General features: G+C 40.1%; 1 protein-coding gene across 5 annotated transcripts in view; it reads left to right on the plus strand.

Annotated features, from left to right (window-relative positions):
* Positions 1 to 22717, plus strand: part of LOC129727706 (AP-1 complex subunit gamma-1-like) — a 132267-nt gene that overhangs the window by 11790 nt on the left and 97760 nt on the right. For 2 of the 5 annotated variants that reach the window (XM_055685775.1, XM_055685778.1), the window contains exon 2: positions 654 to 1061. In XM_055685775.1, the coding sequence (XP_055541750.1) occupies positions 1006 to 1061 (56 nt within the window). In that variant the 5' untranslated portion in view covers positions 654 to 1005. Of the gene's footprint in view, positions 1 to 606; positions 1062 to 22717 lie in introns of all 5 variants that reach the window. The other 3 variants (XM_055685777.1, XM_055685779.1, XM_055685776.1) reach the window with 2 other exon arrangements.

Raw genomic sequence — 22717 nt, forward strand, 5'->3', positions numbered from 1 at the left:
ATACCACTAACGGAAGACGAGGGTGATCAGAATCACTCGTGTGATTGATTAGTTCACTGCATGCATTGCAAACAAATAGTTTATAGATGGATTCCCCACAGAAAACAACCACCTATGTACGATATTGAAAAGCAATCCTGAAGGGCTAGTTTTACGTTGTGATTGATTCCATCATTTGCGATGACAAAAATATTTCGTTTCGATGGAGTTCATCAAAATTGTTCAATAATTCCTATGACTTAAATAGATTTTTATGTCTAGTCCTGTGGCAGCATAAGGTAAACTTAAATAATACTGCTCAACCCTGTACACCTGACATCGCAACCATCTGGTTCATCCATCAGATCCATTCCTTCATTCGGAACGATAGTTCCAGCATCCGATAATTAAAATTTAACCTCCCTCCCAAAACGACTGTAACAGCTGCCAATATCGAGAGCAAAACACAGTTCGGTACAAATTCGGCGCAACATTGTTTACTCTATCCCCACTGAAGTGAATTGATGTCAAAAATCCACAGAGTCAGAAATACACAACCCACGGTGTGAGACATCGAAACGTGAAAACAAACGTTTTTTTTATCAGCATACACAATTCAATTTCCAGTTCTTTTGCTCCGAGCGATAAAATCGATTCGTTTCTGTGACCCCCAGGCGATTCGTGCGACAGCGAGTTGTTCATACATTTCACCGAACAAATCAGAATCATGAAACAGCTACGGCAACAACAAGAAGATAAGTTAGTAATGATATGCGCGTGAAAAAGTGAATAGTAAACACTGGTGCCGCAAACAAATAATTAAAATCAGTCACCCCGTGAAGAAACCGCACACTCCAGATCCTGTCCGGAAAAGTAAATTTCCGAGATTTATGCGCCATTCAGTCACGCACTGCCCTGCGCCTCTGAAAGCGGAAATTTTGTGGAGCGGACGATCGTTCTCGTCTTGATCGTCACCGTTGTTATCCCGGTTCGACAGGAAACCGACCTCATCAGCGAAATCTCGACATGTATCCCTACTATGAGACGGAGTGGAGCATTCTGCCGCCGGAGCACAATCGAAGGTATGTTAATATATGCAATAATGTTTCTTTATGATTTTGCTGCACACTTCGCGAGCGAGCGGCTCTAAGACTGAGACTCAAATTTACGGGGGTTTTACGGGGTTTACCACACACTGTGCGCTCCAGCCTCAGGGCTCTCGGAATGGATATGATAATGTTAGTTCAATTGATACGGTACACAGCCCAAGCGATAAGCAGCAGTTCGAGCGTGATCGGAGTGGTGTGATAATGATTTTGTGTGGGAATTCTCCGTTCGGTTGGGTATTTAGACGTGAAATGAGATTACTGTTTACTTACTTCTTGCACTGCTCGTATTTTCGACACTCGAACGAATAGAAATTGAAACACGTTGATTAGTTTATATCACTACTTGGTCGTAATCGCCAATTCTCGTCATGCCAAAGAGAAAATTCAAGTAAATACCTATTTTCAGCGTTTGTGTGGACGACTAACATTTACTCAGTACGAAATTGAAATCGCTGCGATGAAAATAAAAAAAAGGCAGTGCGTATATTTTAACAGAATACGGATATTGATTAGTTTTTCATCAAATTTAATGGTTTTGATCGAAAAACAAGTAAATCTTAGTAAGTACAATACAATATCGCACGCTAGCCTGGGGGGCTAATGCGGTCTCGATCAACTAGATTAGTTTAGAGAATTCGCTATCGATATTGTTGTTTTTGGCACATTTTGCATGTTGTAGGATAAGTACAACGATACACCGTGCCCCAGTGCTGAGTCGAGTAAATTTCCAGCTCGAAAAGATCCTCGACCTGATCGGGAATCGAACCCGATATCACAACCGTGTGAGAGAGCTAGCCGACCGACATCGCTAACCACAAAACAACGGGGACCACATAAATCTTAGTAAGTATATCCATTAAAAATATACCACTTTCTCGTATCAATGTGGCCACAATAGACACTAGCGAAGCAGCCTTAGTCCTTAGTCATGATGGAAGAAGTGGTGAATATGGGAGGGGTCAATAATCATGATTTTTCATGCAATATAAAACTGTTTGGAAATAATCATTTATTTATTTATTTATTTATTTTTTCTTCACAAATCATTTATTTGACACGGCACAAATACAATTCAATGTTTAACGGCGCCAATTATATCGGATGACTTAAAATCTATAAGCAAATTTTTTATCCTCGCTGCCGACTACGAGCTGAAATTAAGTTTATCTTAAAACTAGCATGTATTATTCAATCAGTGTTTTGTAGTCTGATGATCATCGAATGAATATGCAGCATGTATGGATTTATTCTGCTAAGCCACGATGTCATGAGCTGGGACAGGGGCTTGTAATCCTCGGGTTCTGAGGGTATTGTGCGGGGTCTAGTTGCTGGTTTTGGTTCGTTGTTGTTGTTCGCTGGTGTTCAAGTTGCCATATGGTGTGTGCCGCTGAACCAAGATGTAAAGAAAGGCCTCAGGTTTTCTTGGCGAGTTCGTATGGGGTTCAATTGCTGGTTCCAAAATCGAGGTCTACGACGTGTTCTTGCCGTTTTGTTGAATGTGGGTGGAAAGGAATGAGACTAGACTTGGGCATGGATGGATTTCAGGAAAATGTATATAAGGGACATGTAGGGTAGGTCGCGACTCGCCAAGACTTCACGAACAGGGACAGCTGGTTCTCTACCCTCGGCCCGGAGAGAAGTCATTAATTTAGACCTGGCGTCACGGTGTACAGGACATGACCAAACAACGTGCTCTATGTCGTGATAACCTTCACCACAGGCACAGATACCACTTTCCCCGAGCCCAATACGACGGAGATGCGCATCAAATCTATAGTGATTGGACATAAGCCGAGACATCACGCAAATGAAATCTCGACCTACATGCAACCCCTTGAACCACGGATTCGTCGATACCTTGGGTATAATGGAACGTAACCACCTTCCCAGTTCCCCTCTGGTCCAAGAATTTTGCCAACTGATGATCGTATTCTGACGTACAAATGCGAAAACTTCATTAAAAGCAGTTGGTCTTTCATAAATTTCACCGTTTGATGCGCCCACCTTAGCCAAAGAGTCCGCTTTCTCATTGCCCGGTATCGAGCAGTGAGAAGGGACCCACGCTAAGGTAATCTGAAACGATTTTTCGGATAAAGCACTCAGATGTTCCCGTATTTTCCCCAGGAAATACGGAGAGTGCTTAACATCTTTCATCGATCGGAGAGCCTCAATAGAACTGAGACTGTCCGTAAAGATGAAATAATGGTCCGTGGGCATTTTTTCGATAATCCCTAGGGTGTACTGAATTGCAGCCAATTCTGCGACGTAAACAGAAGCAGGATTATCAAGTTTATGGGAGACGGTTAAATTGTTATTGAAGACACCGAAGCCAGTGGACCCATCGAGAAGTGATCCGTCAGTGTAGAACATATTGTTGCAGTTGATGTTTCGATATTTATTGGAAAAATTTTTAGGGATCTGCTGCACGCGTTAATGATCCGGAATTCCACGAGTTTCTTCTATCATGAATGTATCGAAAAACACAGTAGAATCAGAAGTATTTGATAAGTTGACACGATTTGGAATATTCAAAGAAGGGTTAATATTTTGGGACATGTGATTGAAATACAATGTCATAAAATGGGTTTGAGAATTGAGTTCGATTAACCTTCAAAATTTTCAATCACAGGTCGGTTCAAGACCCCACATTTGATAAGAATACGAGAAGACAGGCTCCAGAAGCAGTTTTTCAACGGTAGAACTCCGGCTAAGACCTCCAAACTCATCGTATGGGTCGATTGCATGCATCCTAAGGCGATACGCAAACAACGATATTGTATTCGCTCCAGTTTGATCAAATGTGTGTTTGCTGCGGAGCGGAAGCAGAAACACCCTTACTCAATTACAGACAATATCGTTGTTTGGTAAAGCCTTATAAGGTCTCCTGGGTGGGCTCCCCACCATGATCCGGTTATTGTACGAAGAAAGTTCACTCTTTGTTGACATTTTTTCATCAGATACCTCACGTGACAACCCCAGGTGCCTTTAGAGTCGAACCAGACACCAAGATATTTGTGTACCAAAACCTGAGAAATCGTTTTACCCATTAATTGTGTTTGAAGCTGAGCAGGTTCATGCTTCCTAGAAAAAACTACTATCTCAGTCTTCTCCGGAGAGAATTCGATACCGAGCTGTAGAGCCCAAGCAGACAAATTGTCCAAGGTATCTTGCAATGGTCCTTGCAAATCGGCGGCTTTGGCTCCTGTAACAGAGACCACACTGTCGTCGGCAAGTTGTCTTATCGTGCATGAATTTGCCAGGCATTCGTCGATGTCATTTACATAACAATTGTAAAGAAGGGGGCTTAAACATGAGCCCTGGGGAAGACCCATGTAGCTAGTTTGAAAAGTTGCCAAATCACCATGCGTAAAATGCATATGCTTTTCGGACAACAAATTGTGCAAAAAATTGTTCAAAATTGGAGAAAATCCTTGTCGGTGAAGTTTACCCGAAAGAATGTCAATAGAAACGGAATCAAAAGCCCCCTTAATGTCCAAGAACGCAGACGCCATTTGTTCTTTGCGAGCATACGCCAGCTGAATATCTGTTGAAAGCAACGCAAGACAATCATTCGTCCCTTTGGCACGGCGGAAGCCAAACTGATAGCAGACCATTTGATTCGACCCAGTGGTCTAAGCGACGGAGTATCATTTTTTCCATCAATTTCCGGATACAGGATAGCATTGCAATCGGCCTATAAGAGTTGTGATCAGAAGCTGGTTTCCCTGGTTTTTGGATGGCGATCACCTTCACTTGCCTCCAATCCTGCGGTACAATGTTTTGCACCAGGAACTTATTGAACAAGTTCAACAAGCGCCTCTGGGCATTGCCGGGTAGATTCTTCAACAAGTTGAATTAGATTCTATCTAACCCAGGTGCGTTATTGTTACAGGACAGGAGGGCAACTGAAAATTCTGCCATCGTAAAAGGTGATTCTATCGCGTCGTGGCCCGGAGACGTATCGCGAACAAGGTTTTGCGCAGGAACAGAGTCCGGACATACTTTCCTGGCAAAATCAAATATCCACCTACTTGAAGACTCCTCGCTTTCGTTGACTGTTACGCAAAGAGTGCTCATTGATGTCTCCCTCGACGTCTCGTTTACGAATCGACGCCAATATCCGCGTTTCTTTGCCTTAGTCAAGCTTTTAAACTTGGTATCAAGCTCCGAACAACGTTTAAAGTCGTCGGCATCGTCTGTATCCCGGAAGGTCAGATACGCGTCGGATCTTTGCGTGTAGACATCGGAGCACTCTTTGTCACACCACGGAGTGGGAGGCGGTTCTTTGATCGTTACACCAGGGTATTTCTTCGTTTGGGCTTGCAACGCGGCGGAGGTTGTATTCTTCAAGCGGTGGATGATGTTGAATCGAATCGACCGTTTTGAAATCATTTCCTCGTATAACTTCCAATCGACGTTCCGTGTGAGGTCATACGGAATATCAATTGGTCGCATGCGAGTTGAACCGTTAGTAATTGAAATAAGAATAGGCAGATGGTCGCTACCGTGAGGATCGAGGATTACCTTCCATGTTCAATCCAACCGTAGCGACGTCGAACATAAGGATAGATCCAAAGCGCTTGGGCGCGCCGGAGGTTTCGGGATACGTGTCATTTCACCGTTGTTCAAAATAGTCATGTCGAAGTCATCGCAAAGGTTATAGATCAAAGAGGAGCGGGTATCATTGTAAGGGGAACCCCAGACCACACCATGAGAGTTGAAGTCTCCCAAAATCAAACAAATACAAAGCTCTTTACCTTGTATTGTCGTTTGACATGCGACAACTTCGATGCCTGGAATCGAGGGGAGGTTAATACGATAGAAAGAATAGCACTTTTCAATCCCTAGAAGTACTCCTCCATATGGGGTGTCTCGATCAAGGCGAATAATATTAAAATCATGGAAGTTAAGATCAATATTTGAAGTAAGCCAAGTTTCACAAAGGGAAAATGCATCGAATTTGTTTTTATTTATCAAAACTTTAAGTGAATCAATTTTTGGTAAAAATACTTCTACAATTCCACTGTAAGACAGAGATAGAATCCTTCATATACGCAGTTGAATTAGGCATCGAAGGATACAATCGCTGCAAGGAGGGGCCATTGGGCAGTCAACTGCTTCAAAAATGATCTAACTGTTGGGAGAAGTACTGTGAGGAAATTTTAAATTGGATCAGGTATATTGAAGTTTTCAAAAATCCAGTCCACGATGATGTTAGAAAAATTCACCAATCCAGAGTTTATTTGATTATCTGGGTGTGCAAAAGGAACAACTGGGGTTTTAGATGTTCCAGAAAGTGCTGGGAACTCCTTCTGGGACTTTAAATTTGCAAGCCCAGGAGGAGTTTGCTTCGGCTTTTCCGCAGCACTTTTAGATTTGTTCGTATTATTCATTCCATCTTGAGAAACCTTAGGTCCTTTCCTGGGAAGCTTAGGAGAGGAAAGATTTTTCCTCTTTCTAGTCTCCCCAAGACAGGCAAAAGAAGTTCCCTCTAGTGGTTCGTCAGAGTCGGTTTCATCTGAAGACAACAGATCAAAGGGGTTCGATGTTATGGTAGAAGTGGTCACGGTCTTCTTAAGAATCTCAGCGTAAGAACGCTTTGAGCGCTCCTTAAGAGACCGTTTAATTTTATCTCTGCGTTGCATGTACACCGGGCATGCGGGAAGCTCATGCAGATTTTCCCCGCAGTGAATACACTTTTTTTGCCACACCGTGCCTTATTGCAACAGTAAGCAGCTGTATGGCCTAACTGTTTGCAATTGGTGCAATTCATAACACGGGGCACATACAAACGCACAGGCAGACGAACCTGGTTGATAGAAACGTGGCTAGGGAGTGCAGATCCGGCAAACGTAACGCGAAACGAGTCTGACGGAGTGTATACTTTTTTACCGGAGACGAGCGACATGGACCGTAATTGCTTAACATCCAATACTTTCGCCTCGGTAGTGGATTTTTTGAAGCAGCCGACACCGCTTCCCAGAATACACTCAACAGTCAGACTCGAATCGGTTATTACACCGTCGATCTCCACGTCTCGTGCAGGTACATACACGCGATACTCGCGTGTAAAGAGCTCAGAGCGAGCTATATCGTTGGCCTTTTTTTTTTTTTTTTTTTTTTTTTAAAGGTGGCGGGGAAATCTGCAAACAGACACCTGAGAAGAGAACTCAGGGTGTGGGGATGAGACTAGGGGAGAGATGCTGGGGTAGTTACACTCGCCCAGACACCTACTGATCCCTGTCCCGACCCACTAAAACCCCTCCAGTCTCCAGCCCTGGTCTTCCCGGAACGACGGTTAAGTAGTACGTCGGGGAGTGGCTTTTGTGCGTGATGCACCCTCTTTACTCTTATAACCTCCTAGCTAACTACCTGGAGACTGGTAATTAGCTACCACTGGCGTGTTGGTGGTTGACCCGCCACACACGTTGCAGCTCCAGAACAATCTGAGAGGCGGCCGCACAGACCGCGTTCCAGATGTCCGGGTCGTCGCACATCCTCCGGACTAGATTGTCCGGAGTAGTGCCAGGCCCGCTCACAGCCATCATGTTGCTCCTCGCTCTTGCGAAACGGGGGCTTACGAAGAAGACATGCTCAGCAGTCTCCTCCTCCTCCACGCACTCTACGGTAGTCCAAGGGTTGCCCGTAGCCTCCACCTGTGCCTTTTCCGCGGTGGACCTTGAACCGGTTGGCGTGTGTTCCCGTGGGAGTAGCACGACCAATCGTTTCTTGGTGTTCCCGGGGGCCGTTTCCCCCGGGGACTGCCTCGTTCGCTTAGCGACCTGCCCCGTGGAGCAGACCGACGCGAACGAGGGGGCGTCTGTCTGCACCTCTTTAGATGCAGTCGCCCTCCCGGTCCTGGCCGCTTTCTCGGCCGCCTTCACCCGAGCTACGAGTTCTTCGTGCTCCTTTCTGGCTTCATCAATGGTGCTCCGAAGCAGGAGGAGGCTCTGCTTCAGGTCGCCAGCGATGTTTCGCCTGTTCGCCAAGAACTCGATTATGGCATTGAGTTGTTCAGACAGCGCCGCCACTCTTGGCCGCGTGTCCATACACCTTTCGACGGCCTTGACTAGCAAGGGACCGTCTACCGAGATGTCTGGTGTGGACACCGACGGATTCGCCGTTTTTCCACCTCCAGACTTCGCCGCATCCGTCTCCGCCTTCTTCTGCGGAGACCGCTGGATGCCACCTCGTGCGAAGGGATTTGGTAACCCCTCCGCACCCGTCTCTTTTGTTTTTGAGTTCAACATTTTTGTTTATTGGGTCCCCCTACCAGCCGCTATCCTTATCCATAATGGAGTAGTCGCCTAAATGGTCCCAAGGTAGTCTATGCCGGAGCAGTGAGGCCATGGCTAGGGGCGGCTGCCATAGCGCCTTATGGGCAACTATGACACCCCCGACCGGCGCAAGTCAGGAAAAGACATCTGATCCTACTCCTGCCGGGTTCCCACCCGGCAATGGACTCGGAACGTACTGGAAGGCCTGCCAGGTTTTACGGGACGGAGACCCCTGCACCGGTTGTAATCTCGCCGTTTCAAGCCGTTATCACACGACATTACTAAGGGAGCTCGGCGCAGGTGCCAGCCCAAAATCATGGTACGAAAACGAAATCCGACTCTTATCCTATAGTGATGCGACCAGTTGCCGTAATTGGGAACATTACTGGCATCAGTCCCAATGGCCGGTATAGTGCATTTGGGTGGTGGGAGCGGCACTACTCGCTCCGTCGGAGCTGCTTCCGGCCAGTGTGGCTTTTGCGAGAATTCAGCGGCCCAGTGCCTGAATCTCGCCACGACCTAGGCTAGCTCCCGCTGATGGTCCGGGACTGCTTGCTAGCAGTGAGCACTTCCGTGGCCTTCAGTAATCGCCAATTACCGACCCGTGGTGGCATTCAGCTCTGCCATTGGTGGCATTCAGCTCTGCCATTGATCCAGATCATTGACCACGACACGGAGCTTGTTTGGTCTGACTTTTGCGATTTCGGTCACGGCCTTGTATCGTGACGTCAGATCTTTCGCGATTTGTAACGTGTTCAGTGATTTTCCTCCTGGTTTGGGCCTCATGTAGAGAACCAGTGGACCCGTTGATCCGTCTGGGTAGAGCCTGGGACGAGGATTGACTAAAGCAGGGACAGAGGGGGGGGGTGAACAGGAGGGACAGGGTCGGGTGGGTTTGGAGACGGGGGATCGGGGGCTAAGGGATCCACATCCATTGCGCTCAAACTAGCGCAACAGTACAGTGGCAAAGACCTCTTTTTTGTTGTCTTCAATAGCACAATCACCGAGTCTTTCGGTGCTGGAACGGGCAGCTTCGCAGCGGCACAGCTATAGCACAATAGCAGGATGACCTTCGGATTATCAGTTTGTCTTTACACCGCACTTCGCACTCTTTGAAACACGACCGAGTAAGCAATGCTTCTTTTCTTCTTCACACAGTAGCGACTTTATAGCGAGACAACCACTTAATGCGTCCGTTTTCGTCGAGCGTTCGGGACGGAATGATTTATTTATTTGTTTACAAATATTGTAGTGTAAGGAAAACCTCTTAATTTACTACAATTCGCTTGCTTTTTTAACTTATCCCATTATTGAACCATACTGTACATTAACGACGGAATCCATTTAAGGATCGTATATTTTTGAGCTCAGAAGGTAGCAGATTACCAAAGCTATGCCCTGCACGAACAAAGTATTTTTATAATGTGATGTTTGAAATATCGGGAGTAAAAAGCTTGGAGTTAAGTATGGAGGTGATGAAGTAATGAACAAAGCGAACACATCTATTTAGTGCAATACGCAACCTTTGCAACGCTGAAACTGAAGCATTTAATAGAAAAACATCTCCATACCAAAAGTGAGGCGAAATAAGAGCTTCAAATAGTTTCAGTTTTATAGCAGTTGACAGAGTACTTGAAGACAGTTTTAGAACCCTGAGTCCATTATTAATTTTAGCACACCTACTACGTATATGACTCTCCCAATTTAAATCATTTTGCACCATGAAGCCAATAAAAGACACTTTAGGAACATATTCTATGACATCGTTACCTAAGATAATTTCAGGAAGATTGCTAATATTACGACTTAGGGAAATTAGCATCACCTTAGTTTTTGAAGGATTTTTTGGTAAAAGATTGCTATCAGACCAGGCGAGAATTCGTGACAAATCATCATTAATGAGATCTGCCATCTAAGACAAAGAAAGCTCACGTGAATAAAAATTAATTTGAACGTCATCGGCAAACATATGTACCATGCAGTCTCAAGAAAGCGGGCAAATCATTGATAAACATAGAGAAAAGCAGTGGCCCAAGGATTGATCCCTGCAGCACACCAACTGCCATGACATATGAACAGGTTTCATGACATATTTCTTGCATGATTTGATAACGGAGGGTTCAATCTAGCGTTTTGAATAAAATGTACGTTTGAAAAAGCTAAAATTTCAAAACATTCAAATTAGGCAATACCTGGTGAATTTCGCTTCGAACGCATATAGTCAGCTATTGCTGCACCCACAAACATAACGAGGACTTTTCATTAAATATAATATTTATATTTAATGCTCGAGTGAATCGATTGCTTTGGTGTCTTTTTTATTATTATTTATTTAATTATTATTATTTATTTAAGACGCTTTACCACTGACATGGCATTCGCGTCTAGGTGTCTTTTATAACTTTTATATTTTTTTATAACCACCGCGTTACATCCACTGATATTACTTGTGTCTGAGCTAGAACTGGGTCTTTCGCGCTTGAGTTTCCTAGTTTCAAATTACCTCGGATTAATTCTGCTCTCTTGTTTACTTGCAGCGACACAAATCTCACATTTGCACATTCGCTGGTGTCGCGTAATTTTAGAATTTTGGTTCCGCATATAACCGACGGATATATGTTCTCTTCGGATTCAAAATCATTCAACTTCAAAAACAACAATCAACATTTTTTAATAGCAACACTTATATCTACGATTACACAGTGCGACAATCTTTTTGCCATGGCTTCTATGCATGATTTTTTGATGAAGTTAATGCGAAAATAAATTTCCCCAAGTTTGAACATATTTCAACTTAAGGGGCAACAATGGCGCCATTTTGAATTTTTAAGAAATCGGAAATTTTCGTTGTTTTTTTTTGACGCTTTTTTTCTAAGACCAAATATCAAAACTCCAAGAGTTGTCCACATGTTAGCATCTTCTTACCCATCTTTCAAAAAAAAAAAAACAGATCTTAAATCGGACAAAAACTTAGCTCAAAACGGTCATTCTACGAAACCGGTTTTGGCATGGTTTTAGTATATTCTACAAAGCACAATAATATCGAGTATGTTTTGTTTAGAAAATTGTCAAATTATATCTTATATTGATGGAAAAAAGTCTCAGAAATCGTCGGATCCGGTGTCGGATCTACGTAAAATGTCAGCAAAATGTCAATTTTGCCCCAATTCCCCTACAATACTAAAATAGATTTATCTCGACGTTAAATTAACTTTTTTGAAATCTATCAATCAATACTTAAAAAATGTTTATAAAGTTTCATGGTGATTTTTTCGAAGTTTGTCTGAAAATTAATTTGGGCACTAGAGGGTTAAATGGTATTTGGTTGTTTAAAGCTATGTTCAGCGGAGCTTCGTGGCTGTAAAAATACAAAGCTTCGACAAGCAGAATGTGATAGGATCGAGTCTTAGGAGAACCATGCCGTTCGTTGTCAAAAAAGCTTCAATCGGGTCATTCCGAGGCTCGTCTATACAAAACTTCTCTCCAGACTTAAAAATCTTTGACCTAAACCTTCAGAAATTTTATTGACCTATTCTAGCACGTTATACGCTGCTAGAGTTATATTTATCAAGGGGAGACTATTATGTCGATGAAGAAGATATGGTACTAGTAAGTCTGCGGGAGAAGTCGAGCTCTTTAGCACGTAATAGATTACTACTCATTAGGTGACACTGCAAAATAAAGAGAACAGAAAAGGGCAAAGAGGAAAAACGTTCGGACAATGCCACAAAAGATCTTGAATTACTAGTCTTAGTGAGGTCCATACAAAAAAAAACTAAATTAATCCACCTAGTGGTGCAGAAACCTTTGTTATACTAACTATTACTTTATACATATTTGACCAGTCCCTTTCAAATCGTATACCATCATAAGTCCAATTTCAATAATGAATGAAATAAATTTGAAAGATAGTTTTCAGAGAGTTGACCAAAGACGATCATTGAATTAAAGCTCGACGTGGTTTTTGCAAATACAGGTCGGACTCGATTATCCGGAATTTTAGACTCAATTAACATGAATTTTATTTTTTTGGTGTCCGTTTTCAATTTTTATTCCAGAATTTTGCCTTTACCATCCCTTCTAGCATATTTTTACCATTTCAGTCACTTCCGACATGTTTAGGACATGTTCGATCTAAGTGAAAATAATCAATGTCAAATTTTTTTTTTGCTTCTTAAAATTTTACCCCCCTTCACCTCAGAAGTAACTTCTGGTTTCGTCACTGCATCATACAAATGAAATGAAGAAAAGAAATATTTATTTTATGTTCGTTAATCGCAAAATTTCAGAATTTTTGGTGTGATTCGATTATCCGGAAAACTCGATTATCCGGAGTGAAAAATTTTTTGATGTTCCGGATAATCGAGTCCGACCTGTAATATGAATGTTATGTTAAATGAATGTTGTTAGTGGTCCCCGTGGCTCTGTAGTTAGCGATGTCGGTCGGCTAGCTCTCCCACGCGGTTGTGATATCGGGTTCGATTCCCTATTGAGTCAAGAAACTTTCCAAGCTGGAAATTTTCTTGACTCAGCACTGGGGCACGGTGTATCATTGTACTTATCCTACACATGCAAAATGTGTCAAAAACAATATCGATAACGAATTCTTTCAACTATAATCTAGTTCAGCGTTTCTCAACCTGGGGTACGCGTACCCCTGGGGGTACTCGAAAGCCTTCAGGGGGTACGCGTAAGAAAAATTAGTAATGGCGGACAAAGCAATTTTTCTTTACAATACTTTATTTGCTGTTCAATCTTGCTTCTAAACCATACACACTTAAAATTTTTTGCCGGGTCTCGGTAATTTATTGCCGAGAACGGCACCACTGAGGGCTCGGTTAAGAAAAAATGATAGCTGTCACATTTTTTCGTAAATCTCGGTTCAGCCTAAGATTAAGATTCGGATATTTTGTGCCGAAATTCCAGTTTGGTGAACCGAGATTTACGAAAAAATTTGACAGCTGTCATTATTTTTTAAACCGACCACTCAGTGGTGCCGTTCTCGGCAATAAATTACCGAGACCCGGCAAAAAATTTTAAGTGTGTAGTATAATTTTAAACCTGTACTAGACTACCACAACATGATCTACCACTACTCTCTCCCATTCTGCGAGAACGTTCCAAGTCAGAGGGTACAATCGATATGAAAAATATCGCCAAAGGGTACGCGGACAAAAAAAGGTTGAGAACCGCTGATTTAGTTGATCGAGACCGCTATTAGCCCCATGGCTAAGCGTGCGATATTGTTGTTTATGAATGTTTTCACTGGAGTACATGAGTCTTATTTTTTCGATCACAAACCAATTTTCAAATGCTGGCTAGAAGTAATTGAATTTTTCTTGAGATAATCGAACGTGGGGAAACAGTAATAGATAACAATGATGCTGATTTCACACTAGAATAGCAAACATGTATGTCAGTTTAATGCGGTTCTACTTATTCGCTTTATTTTCAGAAATCGCAGGACCTAGATTTATTAATCAGCATCAAGTTTTTTTACGAATTGAAGCAAACTTCTACAAACCTGCTCTCGAAATATAGTTTAGAATTATAAAGGAAAAAAGTAAAGCTATTGATGAAAGTTGTCAATTTAATTCTATCTCCAATGCATTATCTGAAAATTAAGGTTCTTCACGATCTTTGGGAATTTTGGATTTTCAGAGTGTAGGCGAGAACAATATTGTTCTTGAAGGCCTAGGCTGTATGAAAAAATCCGAAATAAAGACTTTTTAAATCTTGCTGCGATAACGGGAAGTGGAATAACATGGATACTCTGTTTGCACTTAGTCTTAAATTAGAAAGCAATATTTATATCTGACATGAGCATATTGTATCATTCATAGAGATAAGTGACTTTTCACCTGCGCACACTAGTAAACGTGTATAGCCGTGAAGAGTTGCTTCAACACTTTTTCCTAATTTTGCCGATTACGTTCACCAGCTACTTTAGATTCCTGGTCACAAATTTAATACATAAAATAAGTATTCAACTGAAAAATTTTCCAGGTGTTTAAAACGTAGCATTGCAAACAAAACAGCGATTTAATTGTGTTTTTCCCAACGGGTGGCACTAATACATTCGTACGTAAAGAGGTCTAAACATCTTTGGTAAAGCTTTTCAAAATATCTGCATCGCTAATTGTGTTACATGTGCAAACTGTGGGATCAGATTTTACTACAATGCTTGGCACCCGAAAGCTGTAAATGTTTCTTACTCTTCGCAAATCTAGGTTCAACGTACAATTTAGTATATATTTTATAAGAAGTGAGGACGAGAGCTTCGGAAGAAAAGGAGCTAAGTAAGCATTGCAGTTTCTTCTAAAATCTGGTTCAAATTTCCAAGGAAAAACTTGAGGGTAATTTATTTTCACCAGTTAAGACGCACTACGAAGAATGTAATAAATATGAAAAGTTGTCCATGATTGTTGATTTCCTTTGAGAAAAAAAATAGCGATACGAAAATAGAGGGATAGAGAAGAGGAAAGAGCAGTGAGAGAGAAAAATTATCCAGAAAGTAAAATACCCCATGTCTAAAATATACTTTGATTAAAACTCTACAGTTCAAGCAACCAATAAAAGATCGCACTCAGTATGATTTTCAAAGATCTCTGGGGCTTTCATTTGAGCATGCGAACTTCAAAATCGGAATAAGCGTTCTGTGAAGAAAGTTTTTGTTTTTGTTACTTTTCTTTTTTGGGTCGATTTTGATATACTACACATATAAACAACATATTTACACATACATACGTACAGGCACACAAACACAAACATACAAAAATTGTTCAATTCGTCGATCTGAGTAAATTGGTATAAAACATATGGCTCTCAGTACCATTAATTTTGCCTTAAAAGTTAAATTTCTTATATAAAAACCTGAATTAATCCACCTAGTGGTGCAGAAACCTTTGTTATACTAACTACCTATTACTTCATACTTATTAGACCAGTAAACCACAAATCGTATACCAACGTAAGTCCAATTTCAATAAAGAATAAAAAGAATTCAAATGATAGTTTTCAGAGGGTGAACCAAACACGATCATTGAATTGAACACACTTAGTTTCTTTTACCGAACTCAGCAAACTTTTTACTGAGTTTTCAACAGCTGAGCCATCAGTAATCTGTTCGATAATGCATTCGCTTAACGAGCGTTCGGTATTTTTTCACTGTGGCTGAAACGTCAAATAAAGAAGATAGCCCAGCAAAAATTTACAAAGCGTCCATCAAAAGTTGCTGCTTTAGTCGGCATTTACAAAGCTGATGATTCGTCACAAATTTACAAGTGTTCCGCAAAATGCAACGTAAGCTTTTTCCCGGTTATAATAATATAGATAAATATGAATGTAACTATTCCTATAGCTGCTATTGCAACCGATGACTAATTTTATACAGGTATTTCGGATTGTTCAGACCATTATACTAACGTTTCATGCACATTCTACTAAAACTAGATACGTTTTATATCATGACGAATATAAACTTTTTATTAAAGACTTTATGTAAATCAATCTACTGTGGTGGTAAATTTGAAAGCACGATACCGCTTTTAGAGTTTTTTGTCCAAATGGCTCGTAGAACACTTTAAATAACACAGCCACAAAGCTTTTCTGAAAATCTCAAAATGGCAGACTTCTGATGTGCGATTCTGTTATGACAGATGCAGAAAAATTACCGAACAGTATAGTAAAATAAACAAAAGTTCAGTAAACCAATTAGAGATTACTCAGCAACATCTGGACAAGTGCTGATAGATCGTTAAATATTTACTGAACTATAAAAAAGTACAAAAAATATTCTAGTTTACTGGAGAGGTCAGCAATGTTTTTTGCTGAACTCGTCAAGTGAGTTTTATTGAACAGTATTTTGGCAAAATAGTTAACCGACATCAGTAATTTTTCAGGAAATTACAGAATGACCAGTAAAATTTCAAGTTTACTGAACGCGACCGTAATAAAAATTACCGAACAATCAAGGCGGAAATAAGTGTGAAGCTTGACGTCGCAAATATTATGGATGTTGTCACTGGAGTGTATGAGTGTTATTTTTTCGATCACAAACCAATTTTTGAATGCTAGCTAGAAGCAACTCAAATTTTTTCTTGAAATAATCGAACGTGAGGAAACAGTAATAGATAACAATGATACTGATTTCATACTAGAACAGCAAATATGTATGTTAGTTTAATGCAGTTTTTTTTTAAATCCCCATAAACAAGGTTTGAACATTACTTTCGCTTTATTTTTAGAAATTGCAGGAATCAGCATCTTATATTTTTTACGAATTGAAGCAAATTTCCAAAAACCTGTTTTCGAAAAATTATAGTTCAGAATTATACAGAAATTAAACTATTCATGAAAGTTGTCAATTTAGTTCTATCTCAAATGCATTTTCAGAAAGTGAAGGTTTTGTACGACATTTGTGAATTTTGGCTTTTCAGAGTGTAGTCGAGAACATTATTCTTTTCGAAGGTCTATGCTGTATGATTAAATTCGGAATGAAGACTTTATAAAACTTGCTGCGATAACGAGAAGCGGAATAACATGGATACTCTGTTTGCACTTAGTCGTAAATTGGAAAGCAATATTTATATCTTACATGAGAATAGTGTATCATATCATTGAGGTAAGTAACTTTTCACCTGCGCACACTAGTAAACGTGTATAGCCATGTAAAGTTGCTTCAGTTTCATCCAAACTGTAAATCATCGCATCTCGATGTTCACAATTTCTCGAAACTTTTTCCTTATTTTGCCAATTACGTTCACCATCAACTGCAGATTCCTGGTCACGAGTAAACAGTATATTCAGAACTGAATTTAAAACTTAGAATAAGTGTTCAACTAAGAAGTATTCCAGCTGTTCAAATTGTTACATTGCAAACGGGTGGCACTAACATATTCGTACGTCAATAGGTCTGTACATTTTTGGTAAAGCTTTTCAAAATATCTGCATTGCTAATTGTGTTACATTTGAACACTGTGAGATCAGAGTTTGCTACAATGTTTAGCTGTAGCTGTAGAAGATTCTTATTCTTAAATCTGGGTTCAACGTACAATTTAATATATATATATTTTAAAGAAAGTGAGGACGGGAGCTTCGCAAGGCAGAAAAGGAGCTAAGTGAGCATTGCGGTTTCCTCCAAAATCTAATTCAAATTTTTAAGAAAAAGCTAAAGGGTAATTTTTTTTACACCAATAAATACGCACTACGAAGAGTGTAAAAATTATGCAAAGTTGTCGAAGATTGTTGTTTTCTTTTGAGAAATAAAGACATAGAGGGATAGAGAAGAAGAGAGAGCAGGGAGAGAGAGATGAATTATCCAAAAAGTAATATATCCCATGTCTGAAATATACTTCGGTCAAATTTTTACAGTTCAAGCTACACTTAGTATTATTTTTAAAGAGCTCTAGGGCGTTCATTTGAGCATGCGAACATTAAAATCGGAATATGCGTTCTGTAAAATGAGCGCTTATCTTGTAATTTTTTTGTTTCGATTTTAATATACTATACATATAAACAACATATTTACACATACATACATACAGGCACACATTCACATACATACAGAAATTGTTCAGTTCGTCGATCTGAGTCGATTGCTGTATAACACATGGCTCTCCATGCCATTTATTTTGCCTTAAAAGGTAAATATCTTATGCAAAAAATACTCTTTGATCAATATTTCGAGAACTAAGCCACTAATCAGAAATCCACTCGGTAGCATTCTGGGGGAGCACAGTACCTTTCATTTGCATATAAAATCATTAAAATCGGATATTGCGTTCTATAAGAAAGGTGCGTTAGTATTTTGCGGCACATACATACATACAACATACATACACACACACACATACACACGAACAGACATTGCTCAGTTCGTCGAGCTGAGTCGAATGGTATATACGATTCGGCCCTCCGGATCATGGATCTATTTTGCGTTTTTCGACCGATTTTATAACCTTTGTTTAGTATAACAAAGGTAATATAACAAAGGTAAAAAGCTGTATTCAAAAAACTGTAAGTCGCCCTGTTGTATTTCAAACTATTATCTGGGTCTAATTTTGGCATTTGGACATGATTCCTGTTCCCACAATGGGTGGTATTTGGCCATTTTACAGTGCAATACACCTGGTGGATTAACTCGTGTTTTAATTTTGCTCAGTTTTGAGTGAACGAGGATTGTTTTTTATTATTCATCAAAATTTGTTGGAATGACGCTCAAAATTTATTCGATGTAGATTTGATTAGTTGAGTGAGAAATCAGAGCCTAACCCTACGCCAACCACGATTTTTGAAAGCATTAAAATTTAACTCCGAAGAAGCTTTTTTTAACTAGAACCTTTTTTCAATCTTTTTCATAGCTTCAGGATATAGTAATTTATTTTGATGATTTTAGGCAATAGTTTAAGCAATGTTTTGATTTAAAAATAATTTATGATATTTTTGCTATAAAATGCTGTAATACTAGTAAGTGGTAATACTAGTAAGTGGTCTCTGGTCATAGAGGCGAATTCAACGTATCAGATACAAAAAAATAGTGTTGAAATGTCACCGTTTGTGGCAGAACACACAACATAAATTCTGACAAAATATTGCAAAAAAATAGTACAAAAATAACGCCGTTTTGAAGTAAAGGTTCAAAATCAGGATTAGGTGGATTTCATTGACCGGAAATTTAAAAAAATATATAACAGGCACATTAATGTAGCGTATGACAGAAATGCTGGCAGCGAGGTAAAAAGATGCTGATCCTCCTGGTGATGTTTTACATGTTTGATAATGACCGTACTCAAAAAAAAGGCAACGTTCACCAAAAGTTCGTTTCAAGTCGGATATTTTTGAAACTCCAGAGAAAAAATAAGCACTTATTAGTTAGCCACTACCGAAGACTTTTGATTTCATCCACCTTTACTGCAAATCTTCGTTTTCTAAAACCTTTCCTTTTTTATTATATTTTATTTATTTTTAATTTTTTACTTTAAATTTAAAATTTACATGGTAAGAACCATTAGTGTTTTCGTTCCGTTTAATATTAATTCTTTCCTGATTTTGAAAAATTTTCTTGTTTCCCGGAGCTTGCCCTTCATAACGACCCAAAATGTTTCAATTGGGCTGGTAAGCTCTGACGAGTTTAGCGGGTTTGCCTCCTCACCGGTTTTGCATATAGGTACGATGCCAGAACTAACCAAAATAGAGTATCACCTTTGCGGGATCGAAGGAAGGGCAGCAAGCGCTTCTGGAGGGATTCTTTATCATATATTTGGCCGCTAATGGTGTCGATCATTATTACAGCTTGCTGAATTCACCGAGTACTTCTTGACACAATTGTCGACCATCTTGTTCCGAGACTTTTTCGGAACATTCAGGCGGAACTTGCCGACGAAAAACGGTCGGGAATATTGAAATTTATTAAAACGTAGATTCAAACAATAACAACGACAAAAAGAAAAAAACTTGGCCACCGAAATATAAACACTTTTTCAGGCTCATCGAGTACTAAAATGCAACAAACGTTTTAAAATGAAAGTGGCAGAAGCTCAGCAATACAAACATTTGCAAGCGCTCAGTATTTTCAGCATGGAAAAACAAAAAGCAATCCAAAGTAGTCACGATCCTAGATTAGCATAAACCTTTTCCGGTAGTGGATAAGAAACAAGGCAAACAGCGTGAAACCTGTTTTGAATGAAAATGTAAATGTTGCTAAAAATTCCTGCGCAATTTTCTGCTTCAGTAGCGATAAACACCTAAGTTGTAGTCAATATCTAAACCAAGCGATATGCCTTCCTGGGCGTGTACTGCAGCCAATTTTTTACAATATCAATAAAAAGTTCCACCTCAAGTAACACCCAATAAAGTTCTATTTTCGACTAATCCACATGTGACTTTTACGCCGGCAATTTGTTCGTATATCAGTTCCAAATTGGCAATCTATTTCGCATCAGCATTGCTCCACCGCCGAGAGGTACGTGAAAAGTTCTCTTCCCACCCCACGCACGACGTTCTCATCATTTTCCGACTCCCGTAAATGGAACACAAAGGACTGCAGCGTCGGTCGGTCCCGGAAGTAGACTACCTGTTTAATCTGTGTTCTGAGAGACAACTTTGACGAAGTTTTAGAAAATGAACAGCCATAAAGCGAATTCATCGACACGAAAAACGATCATCACGCCCGACAGTGAGTGACGAAATGTGCTTTCGCTTTTATTTCACTCGGGCGTCTGGAGTATCGCCATTCAGTGCTTCCAAATCCGGCCCTGCGGCGTGCTTCCCCGAAGCACCGTGTTCCGGTCTGACACATTGCGTTCTGACTGCTTTGCTCCTGTCTGACTGTCAACTTTGGTACGGCGAAAAAGAACACGGTGCTAAAACCGAAGTCGTTGATAATAAACAATAGTAGCACAGCAGCAGCAGTGGGACGATGGAATGTGTTATCAAGACCGCGAACTCAATCATTTTTTCGGTTGAAGAGTGAAGGAAAATCATGTCAGCTGAGTGGAAAAAATGCGGTTTGAACGGGGGCTGCCACTGGCAACGATTTCGATCTACTCATATATTTTATTTGCTTTCCACTTTTTAACTCTTTATTGTTCTTCACACGCACGAAAAAAAAACAAACAGTTTTATCCTATTTTGAATGCGCAAGCCAATCGTGAAAGCGTCGTTTTTTCACTGCCATCCCATTTAGATAATTGAAAGTGATTTAGCTTTTTTACTGGCCCGCATAAAAAATGGACCACAGAGAGTTCACGGATCGATGATGGGGAGTTTCTGGTGTCTTGACTTTCTGATGCAGTTCCAGGCACGGCCTCGTACGACTCAGCAAAATAACTTTTTCCGATATATCAGTGAACATTTCTCATGTCATAGTGATATTTTTAACCCAGACTAACGGGAGAGAAAGAATATTAACTAGATTTACAAACAATAAGGCGAAAATTTCGGTTGAACCATAAATAATTCGGATCCTTGCTTGGTAGGATTGCAGTGCTTTCTTGTCCTTTCGATTACTAGCCGTGTGACAAGCGCAACATTCTTAACATGATTTTCTTACAATTTTAATTTTTTTGGCCCTTTCTTACTTCATCCAATTTCTGATCTTTGCTGACAGTTTTACCACTTTTTTATTCCAGTTTCTTAACATTTCTCTATATATTTTGATTAATTGCTTTAGACCTTTTTGACCTCTTTCCAATTGTGATTATTTTTTCTTGAAATAATTGTACTGAAAATGAAACATTTCGAATTAAGTTTTGACACAATTTCCAACTTAGTTTCAATATTCGGATATTATTTTATTTCATTATTTTTTCTCAGTATTTGTCGATTTACTATTTGTCTTCTAACCTAAATGTACAAATATACAGGGAAAAATCAAAAGTATAGCTTTTGAACAGATAAGTGAAACTTTGCTAATCACCCTTATTTGTACGTCATTGCACACAACATCCTCAATCAATTTGCATTAGATGTCGGCAAACATTTTCGAGTCTCATGTTCTGACGTCTTTCTTTTTGACTACGTAAGCCCTAAATCAGCGCTCTCTCTGAATTCCTTCCGTTTCAATGTGATCGCATTAGTCCGGTTTCGCTTCATTTCACCGTTTCCGGATTATTTTGCGCTCGCTGTGCAGCGTTTTGACGTTCATCGGATACGATTTAAAAACGCTTCCTGCAAATTTCTTCCTACGGAGGGGGTAAGGTAAAGCTGCTTTAATCCACCTAGCAGAGCTGAGACTTTATGTTCTATTTTTCTCATTTCTACTATAGAAGTAGTTCCGTAACCAATATTATCCTTACATTTTCACACATCTCATTTATTTTCTCGCGTTCATTGGTCGATCAGACGCAATGTAAGCGTTTGAGGATATGAGAAAAAAGCAAGATTTTCCAAGTAATCAGAAAAAAAGGGTTAACTACGAGCAAAGTGAAAAGATCATCATATCGAACACATTCCCGGCACATGCTCCATTAAGTCGGCATGTAGTGAATGAAAGTCACTTATGTACCTTGAAAGCTTCTCACGGCGATTGAAGCCAGAAGCCCATTGCGGTAAAGATTTTCCCGTTCGTAGAAAGCGGATGGAGCTTAAATGGTAACTAGCATTCACTTGCGAATAGAAAAACACAAACCTGTCTCTCGGCAGCTAGTTGAAGTAAAACCTTACCACTCTTGTAGAATTGCGCACGAAAAACCTTACTATGTAGGTACCGTTTTTTTTTCAGTTTTATGCTACTTCTATCCACATTTACCATGTACCTACTTCCATTCAAAGCGGATGCGGTGAATGCAAACGAAGCAGGCTGACATTTTCTGGTTACCAGCTCGGTTGCATTGCTGACATAGAGAAAAAAGT

This window comes from Wyeomyia smithii, chromosome 3, assembly GCF_029784165.1.
Source record: "Wyeomyia smithii strain HCP4-BCI-WySm-NY-G18 chromosome 3, ASM2978416v1, whole genome shotgun sequence".
NCBI lineage: Eukaryota > Metazoa > Arthropoda > Insecta > Diptera > Culicidae > Wyeomyia > Wyeomyia smithii.